The sequence below is a fragment of the Nanorana parkeri genome, unplaced genomic scaffold (assembly GCF_000935625.1).
Source record: "Nanorana parkeri isolate BGI_ZX_2015 unplaced genomic scaffold, ASM93562v1 scaffold180, whole genome shotgun sequence".
NCBI lineage: Eukaryota > Metazoa > Chordata > Amphibia > Anura > Dicroglossidae > Nanorana > Nanorana parkeri.
The window spans coordinates 700,041-721,541 of NW_017306448.1; the positions used below are offsets into that span (position 1 = coordinate 700,041).

At 43.2% G+C, this 21,501-nt stretch overlaps 1 protein-coding gene across 1 annotated transcript in view; it reads left to right on the forward strand.

Moving 5' to 3' along the window:
- HTT (huntingtin) overlaps positions 1-21,501 on the forward strand; it is a 137,337-nt gene that overhangs the window by 88,448 nt on the left and 27,388 nt on the right. The window contains exons 45-54 of the mRNA XM_018554978.1: positions 4,691-4,829; positions 4,916-5,038; positions 7,977-8,190; positions 9,474-9,619; positions 10,539-10,716; positions 13,006-13,113; positions 14,869-15,056; positions 16,406-16,532; positions 18,203-18,303; positions 19,835-19,989. Coding sequence (XP_018410480.1) covers positions 4,691-4,829; positions 4,916-5,038; positions 7,977-8,190; positions 9,474-9,619; positions 10,539-10,716; positions 13,006-13,113; positions 14,869-15,056; positions 16,406-16,532; positions 18,203-18,303; positions 19,835-19,989 — 1,479 coding nt within the window. The remainder of the gene's footprint in view (positions 1-4,690; positions 4,830-4,915; positions 5,039-7,976; positions 8,191-9,473; positions 9,620-10,538; positions 10,717-13,005; positions 13,114-14,868; positions 15,057-16,405; positions 16,533-18,202; positions 18,304-19,834; positions 19,990-21,501) is intronic.

Here is a 21,501-nt window from a genome sequence, read left to right on the forward strand (position 1 = left end):
AGCCAGCTGTCAGTCACGCAGCTGGGCGGATCCAGACACAACTGTCGGGATCCGCTTCAGCTGCGGCGTCTCAGTATACCGCGAGCAGGAGCTCGCGGTATACTGTGGCGTCTCAGTATACGGCGAGCTACAACTTGCGGTATACTGAGCCTAGGGTGACAGGAGGACGCTAGTTTCTGTCCTCCTGTTACCCTAAGGAGAACTATGGGGAAAAGCCTTAACCCCATAGTTCTCCTTTTAAAAAGTGTAGTGCCTTACAGATGTCTGTGTGCTTTCAGTTGCATGGTGCCAAGTTGTCATTTAAAGGCTGACTAAAGCAAAAAAATATTGCATTGGGGTAAATATATGTGGCTGTTGTCTGTAAGCAAAGTGTTTAGTGTACAAATTTATTTTTTAATTTCACGTGCCTTTATTTAAATCTTTCTCCATATTGCACATAGACCAATTAAACTTTTTCCAAAAGGACAAACGTTTTGGCTGTAAAGGCTTTAATAGTGTTGGCTGGCATTAATGTGTGTGTCCCTTTCTTAAAAGAGAAGTATTAGAAGAGTAAAATATCATATATTTAGAGCCATTGTGGGACATAGCAGCTATCACACGTTGGCTCTGTATACCAAGAGCTGAGTGATCATGTAACTGCTGATCGCTCAGCTCATGGTCTCCTCCCTGTCAGTCACCGCGCCCTGCAGGGATTCCCCTCTCCATTCATCCAGTGCTCAGTGAAGGAACAGACAGAGGAGGGGTTGGGTACAGTTAGCTCTGGCTCTAGAGAGGCAAAACCAGCTGTCAATTAGGCAGTTGGCTGGCTCCCAAACAATGTTGTCAGGATCCTTCCAGGCTTTGGCACAATGCTGCACTATCAGCATATAGCGGGCAGAGCTAGCTCTGGCACTAGAGAGGTAGAACCAACTGTCAATTAGGCAGCTGGCTGGATCCTTCGTGGCTGCGGTGCGGCTATGCTCTGTCAGCATATAGTGGGCAGTAGCCCGCTATATGCTGACTTTGGGTCACAGGAGTACATTATTAAATAGTCTTGTGACCCAAAAGAGAAGTTAAACCCCCAAAAAAGTTAGGCTTTACTTCTCTTTTAAAATTGGTTTAAAACTACATGTCCATCTACGACTATCCTGTCTACAGCTTGACAATGCTGCTGTGTGATATCACTGCATAATGAACCTTGTTAAAGGAAGTTGAGATAAAAAGGATCTACTGGCGGGATCAACAAATAATGAAGCAATGTTAAAACGAGGACTCAGAGGAACATAAACTGTTGTGCTGATGTTGGTGACTTGGATGTTGCCTGTAGCTCCACTTTAAGAAAAGCAGTTATCAGCAGCAGAAATGAGCTGTATTGATTGATTGACATTCAGCAATTTCCTGTAAATGCAGTGATGATGTGACACACCAAAGGAATGGAATCAGACAAGCCATGTTCCCGTTTCCTGAACACCCATTGATGCCTTATGTACTGGAGACGCTTATATCCATAGTCATAATATCAGTATTGCTTTTTTCTGTCCACACTGGGTTTGTGGGCGGGTGGTTGTTCGCTGTAGAACTACTTCTCTTTCCATACAAGTCTGTGAGTAAGCAAACTCAGCTGAAACAGGTCAAATGCAACTGCAATTCTGAATGATCTCAGAAGTGCCTCAAACTGCCCATCAAAGCCCATTGACACAGGCCCTTAGTCTATGTGACGCATCTGGCACATGGGTACTGGCACTGGGTGCCTCCAGCTGTGCAGTCATTACTCGGTTTGCATATCTGGATTATACTGCTTGTTTACTTTAAAGCTCCTCCATCCACCCCCCCCAACCCAATCAACATGCTATTTACATTTTTAAATTAGATCTTTCCCTTTTAAAGGAGAACTATGGGGTTAAGTCTTTTCCCCATAGTTCTTCTTAGGGTAACGGGAGGACACAAACTAGCGTCCTCCCGTCACCCTAGGCTCAGTATACCACGAGCTGTGACAATTGTGCCGGGATCTGCCCAGCTGCGTGACTGACAGCTGGCTCTGCCCATCTAGAGGCAGAGCCAGCTGTACCCGCCCCGTCCGTTCCACCAATCAGTGCTGGCGGTTCGGAGCGGTGAGGGGGTAATCCAGCCCCTCACCTGTCACTGCAGAGAGCCGTGACAGGATCGAGAGGTGAGCAAACGCCGGTATGTGTTCGCTCACCTCCCGATCTACTGAGCCGATCTGTGACAGTTTCATTGTCACAGGTCGGCTAGAACTATGAGGTGAGTGAAAAGCACTCCTCATAGTTCTCCTTGAATTACTTCATGTAAAATCCAGTTGCATCATCCCTGGGTTTCTGTGCTTCCCTGAGCAATCCAGGCAGGTCATGCCGGCAGGATGCTATATACATAGCTTCCTGAAAACATCACAGAACCCTGCCTCACTAATCCTATCACAAGCCCTCTTCCCTGATGCAAGCAGTCAGCTGACTTCTGGAGGAGTTATGTAAATATCAAAATTCCTTGATGGGTGGGTGTACCTAGACAGACTGCATTTGCATGCACACTGCCCCCAGGTAACACCCAAATCGGATGCTGAGCTTCCATAAAAATACTGAAGTCCTCTTAATGAAAGGAGCTGGCCAGAGCCATTAAGGCTGTGGAGGAAAGAGCTAGATGATTCTGAGTGTCCCCTAGCCAGCAAATGAGGCAGGCTCTATCTGACTTGTTGCAGCTTCTAATGTACATTGTGAGCAGCTCAAGGTGTGCAGTGAAATCAAAATAATCTGTTCAGTACAGAAGAGGAGCCGGAACGACTGTGGAAGACTGTAGGGAAGGCCGGAGATCAGTAAAATGATACATTGACCAGACAGATTTTGAATACATATTTACAAAGTTATTTTGCATCCACCAGCCGACTTCTCTGAAGAAGACATTGCAGTGCTTGGAAGGCATTCACCTGAGTCAGTCCGGTGCAGTGTTGATGTTATATATAGACAAGCTGCTGTGTACCCCATTCCGTGTGCTGGCTCGCATGGTGGATACACTGGCCTGTCGTCGGGTGGAAATGCTGTTGGCGGCTCAGGTACGTAACATCCATTCCACAGGATATAACACTGTTTCATGTCTTCCTTGTTAATTGTGTATGACAGATATTTTGTATCATTACAGAATAGCATGTCTCAGTTACCTCTAGAAGAGTTGGATAGGATACAAGAGTATCTGCAGAGCAGTGGCTTAGCACAAAGGTAAAAGAAAATGCTCAGTGTATTGCTATTTATTTCCATGATAACCTCAGAAATCCGGGTTTGTGTTATTAATCGCCTACCTACCCAATCTTTCCCTTACCTTTTCTCTTTTACCCTATTCCTAATTTTTTTCCCCTCCCCTGCTCTTTACCCCTCCATCCCTCCTTTTTTAATTATTATTTTTGTCTCGTTTTCTCCTTGTTTCTCGGTCCGCTTTTCTTCCTTTTTTTTCTCTCTTTTTCACACTTCTTTTTTCTTTGTTCCTCTTTTGTTTTACTTTTTCTTCCTCTTTCCCTTGCTCTCCTCCTTCTCTCCCTCTCCTCTTTTACTTGCTTTTCTTGTTTATATATTTTCTTGCAATAAATTGATTTTTTTTTAATATGCTAATTTTGTTTGAACAACATTTATGTGATCATATGGTCTCTCAGCTGATCTCTGATGTGTATCCAAGTGGGAACCTGTTGTTTCTTCCTCTCCTTCTCTCTCCCTCTCTCCTCCTTTTCTCTTCTCCCTCTCTCCTCCTCCTTTTCTCGTCTCCCTCTCTCTCTCCTCCTTTTCTCGTCTCCCTCTCTCTCTCCTCCTTTTCTCGTCTCCCTCTCTCTCTCCTCCTTTTCTCGTCTCTCTCTCTCTCTCTCTCTCTCTCTCTCTCTCTCTCTCTCTCCTCCTTTTCTCGTCTCCCTTTCTCTCTCTCTCCTCCTTTTCTCGTCTCTCTCTCTCTCTCCTCCTTTTCTCTCTCTCTCTCTCTCTCTCTCTCCTCCTTTTCTCGTCTCCCTCTCTCTCTCCTCCTTTTCTCGTCTCTCTCTCTCTCTCTCTCTCTCTCTCTCTCTCTCTCTCTCTCCTCCTTTTCTCGTCTCCCTCTCTCTCTCTCTCTCTCTCTCTCTCTCCCCCCTCCTTTTCTCTCTTTCCCACTTAATATGTATAGCTTACGAGCTTTATGTTTTCCCCGTTTTGCTGGAATATCCAGAGTTATATATCCTGCCTATAGGAGGACTTGACACTGAGAAAGTCCAATCCTTCTGGAAAGGATAGCATGTTATGGACAGGGAATGTCTCCCCAGAAAGCCCATTTCCTGTTTGTTTGGTCCAAAATTGTGTCCTAGATGTTTGCACAGAGCTGAAGGTTGAATTGAAGAGGTTTGTTTTCACCTGGAGGGGCATCCGGTGTTTTAGCTAAATGTCACTGATTGTATGTAGGCAAGATCTATTTGGCAAAAAGATTTCACTATGCTGATCAAGTAGTAGAGTATGGATATAATGGGAAACATTGCCATTGTCGGGTGTTTTTAATACTTAAGAGAAAGTGATGAAATGAAAGATAAAAGTCTCCTCTTGAGTAAATACATGGTACACCAGCTACTAAGAATAACTAGGATTCATTATTATGGGTCGAAGTTGCACTATAGAAAAGAATATTCATGCAGAAATGTATTTCTTTCGATTTCTACATTCTTTCGGTTTCAATCTGTGATCTTTTCCCTTTTTAGGCACCAAAGACTTTTCTCTCTGCTGGACAGATACCGGGTGACCGTGGATTCAGACACAGTTAGCCCCTTACCTTTAATGACCTCTCACCCGCTGGACGGGGACAGTCACCCACGACTGGAAACATTGGACCCCGATGAGGTGGGTGACCCTCAGCGATCGAGTGTCCTGTTATATGCTGGCCTTATGCGAAGTTAATGACTCATGTTTGGTGTTTATCGTTGTAGGAGTGGTATGTGTCCCTGGTACGTTCCCAGTGTTATACACACTCTGATTCTGCGCTGCTGGAAGGGGCAGAACTGGTAAACCGAATACCTCAGGCTGATCGTCTCGCCTTCATGACCAATAAGGTAAGGGCAAACTGGTGTTTCACTGCACCTTAAAGCAAAAGTCATTACACCGTTGTTATGCTGTGGTGGCCTTCATTTATCTTGTTTTACAAGAGGACCTCTACTGTGAAAGCCTAGTCACCAGTGTTGACTTTAGGTTCTCCCTGCAACTGATCTTTTTACAATTTACTGTCTTACCTTGACTGATTCCACACTGTCTCTGTGTGGAGGTCACCATCTTGGTAGAGACATGGCTTAGCTTCCTTATGTCAGAGCTGCCCCCCTGATGATTGGTGGGATAACAATCAAAAAGCAGCAGGAGAGTTAGAGAAAGCACAGATCCACAGAATAAATGAGGTAGAAGCAGAAATATTCTTGCATTCCAGGTCCTTGGGTACAGCTTTCTCTCCAGCAAGGAGTTAGCAGCCCATTGCTGAAATCACACTCCAAATCCGGGGAGTGTAGCAATCGGAGGCAGCAGTGTGTTAGATGACCATAGATGAGGCTGTAGGCACAGTCATACTGTATGTCAGGAAAAGCATACCTGCGTTCTGGGAGGAATTCAAGACAAAAAGTTGATTTCTCCATCGTCCATTGAGGGACACCACTGTGAAGAATTCTGAGATGGCTTATGCCTACAGGCAAAAAAACTAAAAGCCTGCCACTTTAAGGACATAACCCCTCACATCTACCAGTTTCGTATTTTCAGGAAAATTGATTCCTCCTTTTCTGGATTATTTTTAGTTTGTTTTGTGTTCTTTGATGAGATTCTGCTATCAAGAGCTCCTAGATGATTCATGCCGGATATTACTGCTGTGGTCCTGAGTTACCATTGTCATCTCTTCATTTATTACAGTCAGGCTAGCATTATCTAGGGATTCCTATTATTGTGACATGGGCCGTGGCTGTGGGGTCATGAGTAGTAACTGTATATTGTTTTTAGTTAATAGTTGTGGGAATGGATATTTTCTCCCCTTTTTCTTATGACTAGGCTGTGTGTGTGTTTTTTTTATGCCCTGATTCATATCTAACTTGCCTTGCTTTGTATATGGAGTCTGCCTATTTTTATTTAATTTTCCCACCATCTCTATAAGGGGTCGGGACAAAAAAAACCCCAAAACTCACATTTTTGTTCTACTGCCCATGGAAGCCCACGAGTGGTCTGTTTCTTTCTGGAATCTTCAGCGCCGGAATATTGCATTTCTGTCAGCGGGCTGCGGTGGTTTCACTTCATCTGCACACAGTTATTCTTGGGCCTCAGTTTGGAGTCAGCTTTTGGGGTAGATGAAGATCTCCATTTAGCCACAGTCACTCAGCCATGTCTTCAGTTGTCCTGCTGTCTGTAGTGGTGGATATGGTGCCTCAACCATATTGGTTTTTTCCCTTCACACCGGTCGGGGTCACGAGTAGTTTTTGAGGGGATTTACAGTATGGCATTTGCATTTTGTCTGTGTTTCACAGCTATGTCTGTTTCCAGGCGCCCTTACTTCTGAGGTGCTTTCCTCTTTGCTTATTATTTGTAAGGTGTATAAAGCGGAGATTCCTTCTGGAAAGGATTGTGCTAATTGTATTTCTACTAAGGCAAATCTGATAATACTTTGTCCGTTTCTAATCCTGCACCTTCTTCCTTGTTAGGTGATTCTTCACTTTTCCTTACTAAATCTGAATTTTCTTCTATCGTTGATGTTTTTTATCTCGTTTGGAAAAACTTGTTGTCCTGTTCTTAAGTGTAAAAAATTTTGCACTTCTCCTTCGCCTTTGGTTTCTGGGGATGAAATGCCTAATATTTCTGAAATTGCTGTAGTATTTGTCTGATGGCAAGTCTTTTCTGATGAAGATGAGACTATTCAGTCGTTTTTAGTATCTTTATCTTTTTCTGTATTGCTGGGATTTATAGTCCTCTATAGCTGGTGCCATTCTGCATTGCTGTATAATGTATTGCTGGGATTTGCAGTCCTCTATAGCCAGTGTCATTCTGCATTGCTGTATAATGTATTGCTGGAGTTTGCAGTCCTCTAAAGCCAGTGTCATTCTGCATTGCTGTATGATGTATTGCTGGGGTTTGCAGTCCTCTATAGCCAGGGCCATTCTGCATTGCTGTATAATGTATTGCTGGGGTTTGCAGTCCTCTATAGCCGGTGCCATTCTGCATTGCTGTATAATGTATTGCTGGGATTTGTAGTCCCCTACAGCTAGGAGTTGGGGGCAGAACTACCAGGGGTGCAGCATTTGCAGCTACAACCTGGCACTTCACCACAGTCTTTTGTTTTATAAAAACTGTCACGACATACATAAAAATACATAAAAAAAGGTATCAGTAATTGGTATCTGCAGGAAAAGTATCCGTACTCAGTCTGGAAAAAATGTTATCGGTGCATCCCTACTGCAGAAGAAAATTGATAACTTTTACAGCAACCTTTAATAGCAGCACTACCCTCTAAGTTGTCTGAGGCTGAAGGGATTGTCGTGCAGATGTGGTTCAAGGCAACGCACCACAACACACAGACGGTTCATACTTGTGGGTTGTGGTGATCTACAGCATACATGCAGCGTTGTGCACTGACAATGTACATGGTGTCTCATTTAAACTACACAACATCACACTTCCTTTTGTGTGTTATTGGGCATTGCAGAAAGGTGCACATTAGCACAATAAAATGGTGCAATAGAACCTGATACTTTTGACTAAGCAGCTTGTTGGCTGCACTGCGTGGACACAGATAATGCTGTACATTTGACCATAGTAGGGAGGTCGGCTATAAGAACAATCCGTAGGCAAATAAAATGTTTGTTTTGGATGCTCAGATGTAAGATGCTTTTCATTGGCTCACAAGCAACATAGTAGTACCAGGGCAGAGAAATGTAATTTGTGCTTTGTTGGATATTTCCTTTCAGCACAGTAGTTTCAGCATGCAGAATCTGGTGATCAGTAGAACTGAAGTGATGTTTTTGTCTTTAGGAGTTTAACATGAGCATGCTAGCCCCGTGTTTGTCCCTGGGAGTGAACCAGATGATAGGCGATCAGGACAGCAGCTTCTTTGAAACAGCCCAGTCTGTCCTGCTGGATCTCATCTCGCAGACCGTTCAGCAGCTGCCAGACACTCATCAGATCTTTCAGCCTCTGAAGCCAATGGAGAAAGACTCCTACTGGGAGAAGATAATCACAGTATTGGGTAAGAGCTCTTGTCTAAACGCACTTAATCCAATCTTGCTACATAGAGGGTTTAAGGATTATAACCTCTGTAAAGTGTTTACGTTTGTCCGGATGATCATTTTTACAGAGACAGAAAGTGATAGGAAATGCAAAATTTTAGAATTGTTACCGGAAACAAAAGGTTCTGGTGGCAACTGCATTAGGGAAAATGTCCTCACTTCCTGTTGCATCAACAGAGCAGGAAGTGAAGGGAAAACTCTGCAACCTTATACAGGCAGCTATCAATAAATTGACTGGGTTTAACCCTTCCTTTCGTCTTCCAAAATGAAAATTTTACCGATCCATAATAGGGCTGCATCGAAATTTTGCGTATTAAATATTTCGTCCGAAAATTGTACTTTCGGCAAAATGCCAAAAGTACATTTTTTTTTTTTGCCCAAAAATGTGATGCATCTCTAGTTTCCCTCCTCCCCGCTGACGCAGAGCAGCGCCCAGCGGTGAGGAGAGAAACTTTTAGGAGGCCGAGCGGGGAGGAGAGCTCTGTCATCGGTGTCACAGGAGGCCGAGCTCTCCTCCCACTCCTGTGAGCAGCAAATCAGGATGGAGAGTGGTGCGGGGAGGAGAAAGCTGTCACAGGAGGCCGACCTCTCCTCCCCGCACCTCCAGCTCAGTCTTCTGTGACAGGGGAGCCAGGATGGAGAATGGGTTACAAGCCCTCATGCGAGCAGTGATCGCTGAGTGTTTGTAAATAATTGAGGACATGTGTATGTGTAAATAATTGAGCACAGTATGTTTACTGTGTCCCCAATTATGAATGAATAGGAAATTATCTACATCACTTCCTGTTCATTCATAATTGTGGACATAGTAACTCCATACTGCATCCACAGTTTATGAATGGGCAGGAGCACTCTGTGCCCTTATTCTTTGTTTCAAAATGGAAATATCCGGGATCTCTGGGTATCTGGAAATATTTCTTCAAAGCCCCTGATAGTAAAGTAAAAAAATAAAATATTTTAATTTTTTTTTTTTAAAGTTCAGAACAAAAAGATTTCAGTTCCGGCCTGAAAATTCCATTTCGGTGCACCTCTAATACATACACTTAAATAAGTATGCCTACATGCATAGCATGCAATGTCCTGAATTAGAGATAATCTGCACTCATTTGCTATATTTAGCATTTTGTACTATTCAGCATTGTGTAATACAGTCTTTTGGTTTGTCTTCCTATAAGGGGGTCAGTGACTTGTATTCTGCACCTTCTGTGCATTTTTAGTAACAGTGTCCTGATTTTTCATTCAGGTGACTCTGAAGTATATTATTCCCTTGTCACCCTGTGTCGTGCGCTGGCGCAGTACCTGCTGTCTCTCCCCAAAATACCTCAGTCTTTTCACATACGGCAGGAAAATGAAGTGGACATGGTGAAGTTTGTGGTCATGTCGGTGGAGGTAAGAGAAAATGTATCTAATCATTCCAAGCAGGAAGTTTAGAACAGACCAGCATTTGGTACAACTACATTTGGTGTGCAGGTTTATTCTTAGCTAAAGCTTCAAAAGAGCACTAAAAGGCAAACCTTTTTTGGGGATTTACTTTACTTTTTGGTCACAGGAGCACATTTAATAATATATTTCTGTGATCCAAATCAGCATATAGTGGGCGACTGCGAGATTATCTATCTATCTATCTATCTATCTATCTATTGTACTAAACAGAGACCTACATGATTCAGAGGAGGATCCAACCCCCTCTACAAGTCAAGATGGCGGCATCTTTGCTAGTGATTTAACACTTTCTGGCATAAAGCTAGTGCTGGGCTTTCTGATTAGTTTTTATATATTGTTCATCATAAGAATGTTGGGTTATGAAAGTGTTTGGTTTTGCAGCAATGGTTTAAATGAAAGTGAAGTATGCCACATCTAAATTTTCTGTGGACCGATCAGCTAGAACAAACAGGGAGCATGAGGACACACAGAGCTGGAGTAGGCCATAAACCTGATACTTCCAAAATACACCAAACTCTTCATCTTTATATCCAGTACATAGGTACTTCCTTGAAGTGGCAGTGTTAAAGTAAATATGTGGCCTCACCAGTGGGTCTGGTATGCATATAGGTTACCGAACAGTTATGACTCGGGGATGTAGCTGCTGTTTATATAGAAGGGTCTGTGTAAGCTACAAGTACTAATCTGTAAAGAGAAGAGACAACAACACAAAACACAAATGTAATGTTGGTTGTAAAAATCTGACCACAATTTGAGAAAAATTGGCCATTTTATTAATGTTTGTTAGTCTTTTTTTTTAAAGTTTGTACTTCTATTTCAACTCACAACTTTATAGGCATGCAGTTGAAAGTGTCTTTCTTTTTAGGCATTGTCCTGGCATTTTGTACAAGAACTGATACCGTTGGGAGTGGATCTCCAAGCTGTGCTGGAGTGTTGTTGTCTGACTCTACAACAGCCAGGATTGTGGAATTTGCTGGCTTCTGCAGAGTATGTGACCCACGGCTGCTCCCTTATCACCTGCATCCGCTTTATTATAGAGGCTGGTAAGTGGTTTTCTACCTCCTCTATTTTGTCTATTCTTTCTCTCTCTCACTCTCACACACTCTCTCATCATTCTTCTTCTCACTTTCCTTTCCCCCTCTGTTTCCCCTCCCTTTGTCTCCTCTCTCTCCCTATCCCTCTGTCTCTCCTCTCGCTCCCTCTCTTCCTTATCTTCCTCGCTCCCTCTCCTCTTAATCTTCCTCGCTCCCTCTCCTCTTAATCTTCCTCGCTCCCTCTCCTCTTAATCTTCCTCGCTCCCTCTCCTCTTAATCTTCCTCGCTCCCTCTCCCCTTACTCTCCCTCGCTCCCTTTACTCTCCCTCGCTCCCTTTACTCTCCCTCGCTCCCTTTACTCTCCCTCGCTCCCTTTACTCTCCCTCGCTCCCTTTACTCTCCCTCGCTCCCTTTACTCTTCCTCGCTCCCTCTACTCTCCCTCGCTCCCTTTACTCTCCCTCGCTCCCTTTACTCTTCCTCGCTCCCTTTACTCTTCCTCGCTCCCTTTCCTCTTACGCTCCCTCTTCCTCGCTCGCTCCCTCTTCCTCGCTCGCTCCCTCTCCCCTTACTCTTCCTCGCTCCCTCTCCCCTTACTCTTCCTCGCTCCCTCTCCCCTTACTCTCCCTCTTCCTCGCTCCCTCTCCCCTTACTCTCCCTCTTCCTCGCTCCCTCTCCCCTTACTCTCCCTCTTGCTCGCTCCCTCTCCTCTTACGCTCTCCCTCTCTCTTGCTCTCCCTCTTCCTTTCTCCGTCTCCTTAGTTCTGAAGATTCATTAGTTAGTCATACAGTGTCTCAGAAGAAGCAGACCGCTCTTGTAAACTATAATTGCTTGATAATCGGGCCAGCTAATGTTGGCAGGGAACATCCAGTTGCCATGTTTAATTCATAAACCTAGGAATATAACATTTTTTTATCTAAAAATCCAATTGCAGTCTTATGAATTATACTCCCTCCTCTGTGCATTGGTATGTTATGCTCTGATGTTAATCGGATGTTATAGCATGTTTCTGCTTGAGGAGACTGATGAGGGATTTTCTGCCCTTCCTGCAGATTTATCCTTTCCAGTCCTGATAATTAAATGATAAATGTGTCATGTTCTGCAGAACACAGGTTTTCATGTTGTCACCAATCTGTAGAAGACACTGCTCTCTAACCGCATCCAGTCATCAAGCCCAGGGAAACATTGGGCATCCACTGGCCGAGCACACTCTTGTTCCAAAGAGTCCCAGCATCCCAGTCACTGTAGGAAATCGGCTTTAATAATGACGTCATAGGACAGGACTCTGGGACAGGTTTTCATGTTCTCACTGGCTTTTGTTGGGGCTCTCAATGTTTACGGCTATGCAAGGTGGGCAGCTCAGCAAGAACATGAGTGTCTTCTTTATTCCTGATAGATGATCAGCAGAAACATCTTATTGGTCAGACTGTTATCTCTCACTTATCAGCAAAAAATCAGTATAGCTGCTTGGTAAATGGCTTTTTTTTTTTCTCCATATGTTAGCTATGGTACATGCTGACCTGAATGTGTGTTTTTGCAGTCCTTATTTTAAAGTGTATTTCCACTTTTGCAGTCAAATGATAGAAAACCCCTCTATATGTTCGTTATGTGTTCCTATTCATACAGCATACTGAAAATTAACTTTTAAAAAAATACGTACCTTTTTAAATGTTTTGTTAATTCGGGCAAGATGGTTGATTCCAGGTTTTTCTCAGCCCCCTTTACAGTGATCTGTCCTTATAGAAAGTCTTGGGACTGAAATGTGAGGATTGTGTTTATGTGATAAGCATCATACAATGGACAAGCCATCCCAAACCCCTCACCCCCCTCCTAACATTTCAAAGAAATAGAAGCAAGAAGAAAATGTTAATCCTTAAAACCCTAACCCAAGCAAAAACAATTTAAACTGCATTTCTTTTTTTTAACTTATGCTATGTGAATGGGAACATGAAAGAAATATAAAAAAAGGTGTTATCCCAATTTGGCTGCGAAAGTGGAAATAGAGTTTAAGCACTGTTCCTTTATTTTTCTTCATCTATAAAACACAGAGAGAGCCCAGGCATGGCGACTTCCAAGTCCAAGAGGAGCCTTTCTGTGTGAACACAAAAATCAGGGAGATAACCTTCTTGCATTAATTCCCAACCCCTGTACAGCTCCATGTTAAATATGATTGCTTCATGTCATGCTAGGCTTGTCAGGGATGGGGGGTCATGTGATGTTAGCTCTTTTTTTCAGAATTATGCAGTTTAGTGGATGTACAATGGCACATGTCTTCATATATTGTCTGTGTGTGTTTTAGTTGCTGTTCAACCTGGAGAGCAACTTCTGAGCCCAGAGAGGAAGAAAAACGCCTCGCCTGAAGACCAAGCAGGAGAGGAGGGGCATTCTGGAGTGCGAGGTACACAGGGTTTGGATGCTGTAAATATATTATATAACGTTATATTGCAAGATGGAAACATGGAGTAAGTCCTTGGTGCCTAAACCTTCAGGAGCTACCCTGGCCACTTGCCTAATCATCCCTCTGTATATACACTAATGGAAACGTAGTAATGAGGAGTGTCAGAGCGCCCAACCAATGTGAAATAACATTTTAATAACTGAATAGGCTCACAAAAGCAGTATTAAAATCGCTAGTAATCCTTGCACAAAGAACGGTGGAGGACGCAACTCTCAAGTCCAATGCAAAGATACTCAGTCTATGGAAAGCTCTGCCTGGTGTGTACCGGGCCGTCAGACATGTCAGCTATTGCTAGTGTCAGAGGCAGCGTGGGTTGATGCGTTTCTGGGTCATGCCCCCTTTCTCAGGACCCCGGGGCATTCTGAGGAAGGAGGTGTGCCCTGGAAATGCACCAACCCACGCTGCCTCCAACGCATGCAACAATGCCATACATTGCAGGGCAGACTGGAGGAGTGTGCTGTGGCTTGGTCCCACCTATTGCCCAGATCATGCAAAGCCCAGAAGACTGAGGTGGCTATGTAGCTTTTGAAAAAGAAAAAAGACGTATTTAGGAAAAAAAATTTAATATTTAGTGCTTCCTTCTTATCACCTACACAGATGTGAACACAAGACCATGTGGGTTTACAACCCCTTTAAGGGTGTTATTGGGCTAATTGACAAGGAGATGAGAAGTTCAGGCACACTTGTCACCTTTGTGAGAATGAGAGTTCTTTTGAAATGTCCATAGACCTTTGATCAATGGCTTTAAGGAGAAGCGGGCTTTCCTGTCAGAGGTTAGAAATTCTATTCAGATCCTAGTGACACATACAATTTCTGTCTCTATTTAGTCCACAGTTTTGAATCTTAGTATGGCATTCCCATTCCAGCCTCGTTCTGTGATTTTAAAGCTCCCCATCCGTACCATAACCTTGAGCTTGATGATGCTGTTGCTTCTGCTGCTGAAATAGGCCACTACAGGGAAATCTGTTTTGCTGTGAATTGTAAATCCTATGAGGGCTCGTTCCTTGGCGAAGGGTTTGACCCGTTTCTCCAACATAGAGCCTTGTAGGGCACTTGTCACATATCATCAGGTATACCACATATGATGATCTGCAGCTTATAGTGCCCTGTATTTGTACTCCTGCCTTGAATCTACGTACTTGTACCCTGATGGGGCTTTGGATATGTATGCAGGTTTCACATGCATGCAGGGAGATATTCAGTTTAGTAATGGGCTGTTTAGGGAACTTCTCACAATAGGTTGTCTTAGATTGGGTGATTCTGGGAATTCTGGGAAAGTGATTCAAGGTGTCTGCATATGCTCCCTGTGCTTGTGTGGGTTTCCTCCAGGTACTATAGTTTACTCACACACTCCAAAGATATGCTGGAAGGTTAATTGGCTCCTCTCTAAGTTGGCCCTGTATATATGTGAGATAGGGACCTTAGATTGAGCTGCTTGAGGGCTGGGACTGATGTGAATGTGCAGTATGTAAAGCGCTGTGCAAATTGTTGGCGCCATATAAATACCTGTAATGAAATAAAGTATTTGTAAGAGGTTACCTAAATAGCCCAATACAAGGTAAAACATCTCCCTGCAGGGCCAGTGGCTTCTTTTGAAGTAGATGGATACATCCTCAGAAGAATTGCTGCCACAACTGCAGCATGTGTCAGATTATTGTGGATTTTCCAGGTAAAACTGTGGGGGTTTTTTGTTTTGTTTTTCAGGAGCATTATTTCTTAAGACCGCCTGCACCATGATGTCAGAGATGGTGGACTCCCTGCAGACAGTTTTGTTGTTTGGACACAAGAAGAGCTGCCATATTGCCGCATTTCTCACTCCGGTGTTACAGAACATAGTTGTAAGCCTGGCTAGATTGCCTGCAGTCAACAGCTACAACAGAGTCCCACCGCTGGTAAGTGATTTTATTTCCTGAAAGCAGAGACCCTGTAGAGTAAAATGGCGGCAGTTGTAGCTTTTTACCTCGCATGATATTAGCACAACTCTTTATCAAACCCAAGACACCCAGCATGCCAAGCTGAAAAATTGCGTTTACCTGTGAAACAGCGACAAAATACAGTACCACTAATTTTCTCTCCCGTTCATTGAAGGACACAGGGAACAGATCGGAGATCATGTACTGTAGGGTAATATCGCCACCTGCAGGAGAAGGACGCTAGGCACAAAAAAACTAAAGACCAATTACAGCCTAGGGGCGGCCCCTGCCGGTGGCCAAACCCCCCACCTACTGAGAAGTCTCCAGTTTTTTGCCTAGCGTCAGGAGTAAGGAGCTAAGAATTTTCCTCGGTATTCTTACCTGCTTCTTCCTGATTTTTTTCAGAGGATTCTTCTTGCAAGTGTTGTCCGGGCGACAGGCTGGATGTCTTGGATCCTTGGAGTCTCCCCTGGATAACCAGCGAGCGTATGCAATAGGCGATGCTTTTAAAAACCTGTACAGGTCATCACTTTAGAGATAACCATATTGGCCCTAGAATTATTGCGCTCTCTCTCTCTTGCGCATGCGGCGATACCTAATGTGTAGCGCAATCTTCGTTTTCATATGTAGATGCACCCAACGCATGTTTACGTTGTTATGCACACATTCACAGGGGCGGGGGACTTTAAAACATTTTTTTCTATTTATTTATTTATTTTACCTTGTTTAAAACGTTGAATAGCATCTTCCCTGGCTTCTCTAGCCGGGTAATAACAGCTGAGGAACAGGAAGTGATGCAGTTATCATCACTTCTGGCTCCATGCAGTGGGGAGGAGATTGGCGAACATCTGTTCGTCGGGGGTCTCTCCCGTCTATCTGCCAACACCAGTAATGCCAGTCACAGGCCTGCAGGAGTAGCAGCAGAACCTGGGAAGCAAGGTGGGGGTGGAATACACTCTTTACTGGCCCTTGGAAGCGATCTGGCAGAAGTTCAGTTGCCAGAATCGCTTCCAGTGTAAAAATGCTTTTAGGGGAATATGTGCTTACAACAAAATAACATTATGGGTTGTATTTATAAAGCAATTCATATGACATTCTGCAAACATTCACTGCAGGGCAATCTTTCTCATGCATGCACCAGTGAATGTTGAATAAAAGTCACTTTAATAGTTTATATAGATATAAACTTAAACTATAAATATGCGTCTTTGTTACCTAAAATTCCTGATTACATTGGGGGGAGAAGTGACTAATGTTTCCTAATCATTTGCATGTATTCCTGAGCAGCACAGGGCAATACCAATCTAATTTCTGTCTGGTTTGTGCAGGTATGGAAATTGGGATGGTCTCCCAAAACCGGAGGAGAATTTGGAACCTCACTTCCTGAGATCCCTGTTGAGTTTCTACAAGAGAAAGAAGTATTCAAAGAATTTATCTACCGCATCAATACATTAGGTAGGTTGCATGGTTTGTAAATCCTTGGAACAGCTTTACATTCTGTTGAAATGCAGGGTGTAAGGAAGTGAGATATGGAGGAATCATTTTCATTCGAAGCCCAGCTCTAACCATTCTCTAGCCCTGCAATGGCCCAAAGGATAAAATTCAAAATATTAGCAACCACTTGCAAAGCCATCCACAACTCTGCCCCCGGATATATCTCAAAGTATCACCCTAACCGTCCCCTACACTCCTCCTAAGACCTCCTGCTTTCCAGCTCCCTCGTCAACTCCTCCAGGACTTCAGTAGAGCCTCTCCCATCTTATGGAACTCTCTACCCCAACCTGTCCATCTACCCCAACCTGTCCATCTATCTCCCACACTGACTGCCTTTAGGCGATCCCTTAAGACTCATCTCTTCAGGGAAACCTATCCCACCTCAACCTAACCACTGAACTATCACTTTCTCAAACAATCATCCCCGCACAGCTACCTCCTCATGTATCACTTGCCCTTCCCTTTTAGATTGTAAGCCCTCAGGGGCAGGGCCCTCCTTACCATCTTGTCTTGAATTGTATTGTGATTGTAATGTCTTCCTTATATTGTAAAGCGCTGCGCAAACTGTTGGCACTATATAAATCCTGTATAATAATAATAATAATTCTGTCAAGTTTGATCATTTGTTAGAGCAGATAGGAGGACACAGAAGGTAAGGGGTACAGGAGATCTTTTAAAACATCCTGAAAGGGTGCAGCACCCACGCTCCCTTATTAGCATTCTATGAGATAGCAGTAAAGTTAAGTGTAAATAAAAATGTCTGAAAAAATTAGTGACTTCTAATGAATAAAAAAAAGGGCGGAAAAGCCCTCCACCCCCACATACATGTATGTACACGCACAAGCGTGTTGGCTGCACTTGCTTGTAAAAACGATAATTGTACCACAAACATCAGAGTGAGCGCAGTAATTCTAGGGCCATCACTCACTGCTAAGTCTAAACTGATAAGTGGTAAAGACTTTTTAAAATGTTGGCTATCGGCAATTTTGGGTACCATACTTGTTTGCCATTTCATGGGCGCGCAGGTTGAAGGCTTGACATGTTTGGTATCTGATTAGCCGATGCAACCTTATCTTTGATATTTTGCCAAAACATGGGTATGAATTGTTTGTGTGTGCACTAAAATTAATTTTTGTGTATTTTTGCTTAAAAATTTCCATGTGATAAACATTTGAGCAGGTATCGTGCAACAAAATAAATTGCAACTAGAATTTTTCCTGATTCTACAAGGTTCTCTGCTCTTGGAAAACATATAATTGTTTTAAACAGTTTTCCAGATTGGCTTTGAGGGGTGTGGAATGCCAATTTGGTTTATCTGTTGGCAGACGATCCCTAGCTTCTTCCAAATTGGCCAGATCTGTCATCTCAAGGCCCAGTCTTCCACCCTGCTTCTTGGTCGTTGCCTTTAATGGCCTGTCTGTTGAAACCCACGTATTGAAAAACCAAGGAATTCTTTTTAAGGAAACAAGATGTGATGTGAAAACTGTTTACAAAGTTGTTGAGTTTATTGTTGTGCCTTACCCTATTACTATGTATAACGCCGCCCCTGGTGTTTTTTTTCCTTATTGTTGTTCAGTGTGACTGTATATGTCCTTCTCTTCACCTCTGATCAGACCCTTTTGCCTTTTTAGGATGGACAAGTCGCACCCAGTTTGAGGAGACTTGGGCCACACTGCTTGGAGTTCTGGTGACTCAGCCTATTGTAATGGACCAAGAAGAAAGTCAGCAAGAGGTAGATCTGTACAGCTTTGCTATATGTGTAGCTCAGGTCCCTTTGTAAAGCTGACCATGTGCTCTGTCACTTATGGATATTATTAGAAGTGATTTAGCAATTGATTGTGGCACTTTGGAGCTGTAGATGTTACTTCAAGCAATAATTAGTACTTTTCAGCAACCGGTCAGCAAGGATTTTCTTTTCTTCCCTTATTAAATACAACCTATAGATTAACCAGCACTCATGGTGCTATCCCATACTAGATCTCCTACATATGTAGAGGTACCTCAACACATTTTCCTATGGGTTGAGATGATGTGATGATAATTAATAGACATGTGCACCAGCAAAAATTTGTTTTGTTTCGTTTTGATTCGGATTTTGCATTACTTCATTTTTTGGATTCGGGTCCGAAATTAAATTAGTTTCGGGATTCGGACGAAATTCGTTAGCGGTAGTCCGGTTGAAATTTTGTTTTTGGACGAAATTTCGTTGCAGCAAAATGACATTAGGAAAATAATTTTTTTACATTTTTTTTAGTTTGCAGAAGATGGAAAAAAAAAAGTGAGGTTCCCCCCAATTCATACCATACCCTTTAGGTCTGGTAGGAATACTCGGCTCACAGACCTGAATAGCATTTGGAAACTAATGAGTAGTATTCGGGAGTTCCCGAATGCTGTGTGGCATTTGACAGCTGAGAATGTCAAATGGGCGGGGCGAGCCGTGATATCATCTGTTTACTTTCGGGCTGAATGTCATTTTGCGGCGAGTTTTCGCCGGGATCGGATGGTGGTCGTGCGGCGGGACTTTTTTTTTATTTCGGCGGGTCGTGCATCGTGATTGACACTGGATTACATCGATAGAGCCATTTTTTTTATTAAAGGAAGAGTCAAAAATTGACTGTTTTTTTAATCAATTAAAGGATTTTATCAAAAGTCTAGGGGGGAACCCCACGTTTTCCCCCCCATTTTTGGGGGCTGGGCTTCCCCTTTAAAAATCCTACCAGACCTAAAGGGTCTTGTATGAATTGGGGGGGAACCTCACGCTTTTTTTTTTCCATCTGCAAACAAAACAAAATATAATTTTTTTCCTAATGTCAATGTAGTCGACCGGACTACCGCTAACGAATTTCAGGAATTCAGATTAGCTTGCATTCGTTTTAGCTGTAATTCAGAATTCGGATACATCCGAAATTTCGTCCGAATTTCGTTTCGCCCAGCTGCGTGAGTGACAGCTGGCTCTGCCTATCTAGAGGCAGAGCCAGCTGTACCCGCCCCCTCCCCATCCGATCCACCAGTCAGCGCTGGGGGAGGGGGGAATCCAGCTCCTCCCCTGTCACGGCAGAGAGCCGTGACGGGATAGAGTGGTGAGCGAACGCCGGTATGTGTTCGCTCACTTCCCGATCGACTGAGCCTAACTGTGATAGACTCATTGTCACAGGTTGGCTAGAACTATGAGGTGAGTGAAAAGAAAAATTAGTGGAAAATTAGTCTTTCTAAACTGATTTCTCCCTCTTAATATGTAACATGTATTTTGTTATTGCCTTTAGGAAGACACAGAGCGAACGCAAATAAATGTCCTCGCTGTACAAGCCATCACTTCTCTGGTCCTCAGTGCTATGACTATTCCTTCTGCCGGCAACCCAGCCATCAGCTGCCTGGAACAGCAGCCACGGAACAAGACCCTAAAAGCCCTGGACACCAGGTACACACCTTTTGTTCCATCTTTGTATAACGTGATGAGGACTGTATTTATCTTTGGATGAAATGGTGAAGGTTTATCAAGAGGTTCTCCTATATGTCTCTCTAGAACACTTAAAAATTTTAACATTTTCTGCCATTTGAATTTTTTACATCGGACCTTTACCCATATCTTTAAAATAACAACAAACAGACCTTTAGAAGTGTTTAGTAATGACAATCTACAAACACATACTTCTAGATCATTGCCGGCTTTGTATTCTTTGTATACCTTATTTCTCTTTTCTTCCCCAGTCCTCTCACAGCGGCCATTTTTACTAAGGGCAAATTACTAGCTTTCTCTTTTACTTCCTGAAAATCTGGCACATATGACTAGACGTGACCAGGACATGTGACCATGCACATCATCTCAGGGGAGGAAAATGCATTTCATTGAGATTAGATTTCCCTGCAATGCTCTGCTGATGTAACCTTCCCAGGATGCATTGCTTGGGCAAACTGAAGTCATTTTGTCCTTTCATAGCAGGATGTGAATGCTCTGCAAGTGCAAGTATTTCACAATTGCAGCATTTTACACCTGACATGTCTGTTTATTATTAATCATCATACATAGAAGGATGCATTGGTAGAATATGATTTTGAGTGTAAAGGTCTGCTTTAAAGTGACAGTTTTTGATATGCTAATACTCATACAATAAAAGCACGGAATGCAAAATATGTATTTTAAATGTATTAAAAAGGGAGTTATTAGTTGAAACTTTGAGTTACTGTAATATAAATAGACACAATGAAAATAATGATTTAAGTCAATTTAAAGCTTATTTTTTGACAACCAGTAGCTTTGAGACAAAGGCAGAAAGGTCATGCATTCCATACTCGTGCTTCTCTAGGGAGGTAGTTGCAGCAACCCCCCTTTCAATACCTTTCCAATCCCCACACTATCATCAAGAATTTAAACTCTTAGCATCTTGTAATGCACAATTTACAGCTTGCATGTTGCTGTTTTTAAGATGCGAGCAACTTCTGTTTCAATTTTGTTTTAAAATGCAAGCAACTCATGCTTCAGTGCAGGCTGCCGCTGAGAGAAGGAAGGAGTTATACTCAATTGGTGCTACAGCTTCTCCCAAACAGTGTCCTGATCTGTAGCATAGCTAGGTACTGTGAGGTTAGTGTCTCGCATGTTAACAATAAGCATTGGCTCTGCAGAGACTGTGACAGCATTAGCCGTCAGCCTGTTGACGCACGTGTCACACATGTAAGCAATAAGCAACAGGCTATGACAGCGGGAGCTGTCAAAATGTGGCCTGTTAAGAGGGAAAGCACTCCAACAATACCTACCAGGCAGGCACACATTTAAACAATAAGCGCTGACTCTGCAAGTAGCTGTCAAGCTGTGGCCCAGCAGGTGGGAGGCTGCAATCCAATGGCTGAGAAACACTGTCCTAAAGGGAGCAGCCTGCAACAAGGTTCTTCCCTTATTTTTGCAACAGTCTTGTTGGCAGGGTAGAGATTCACA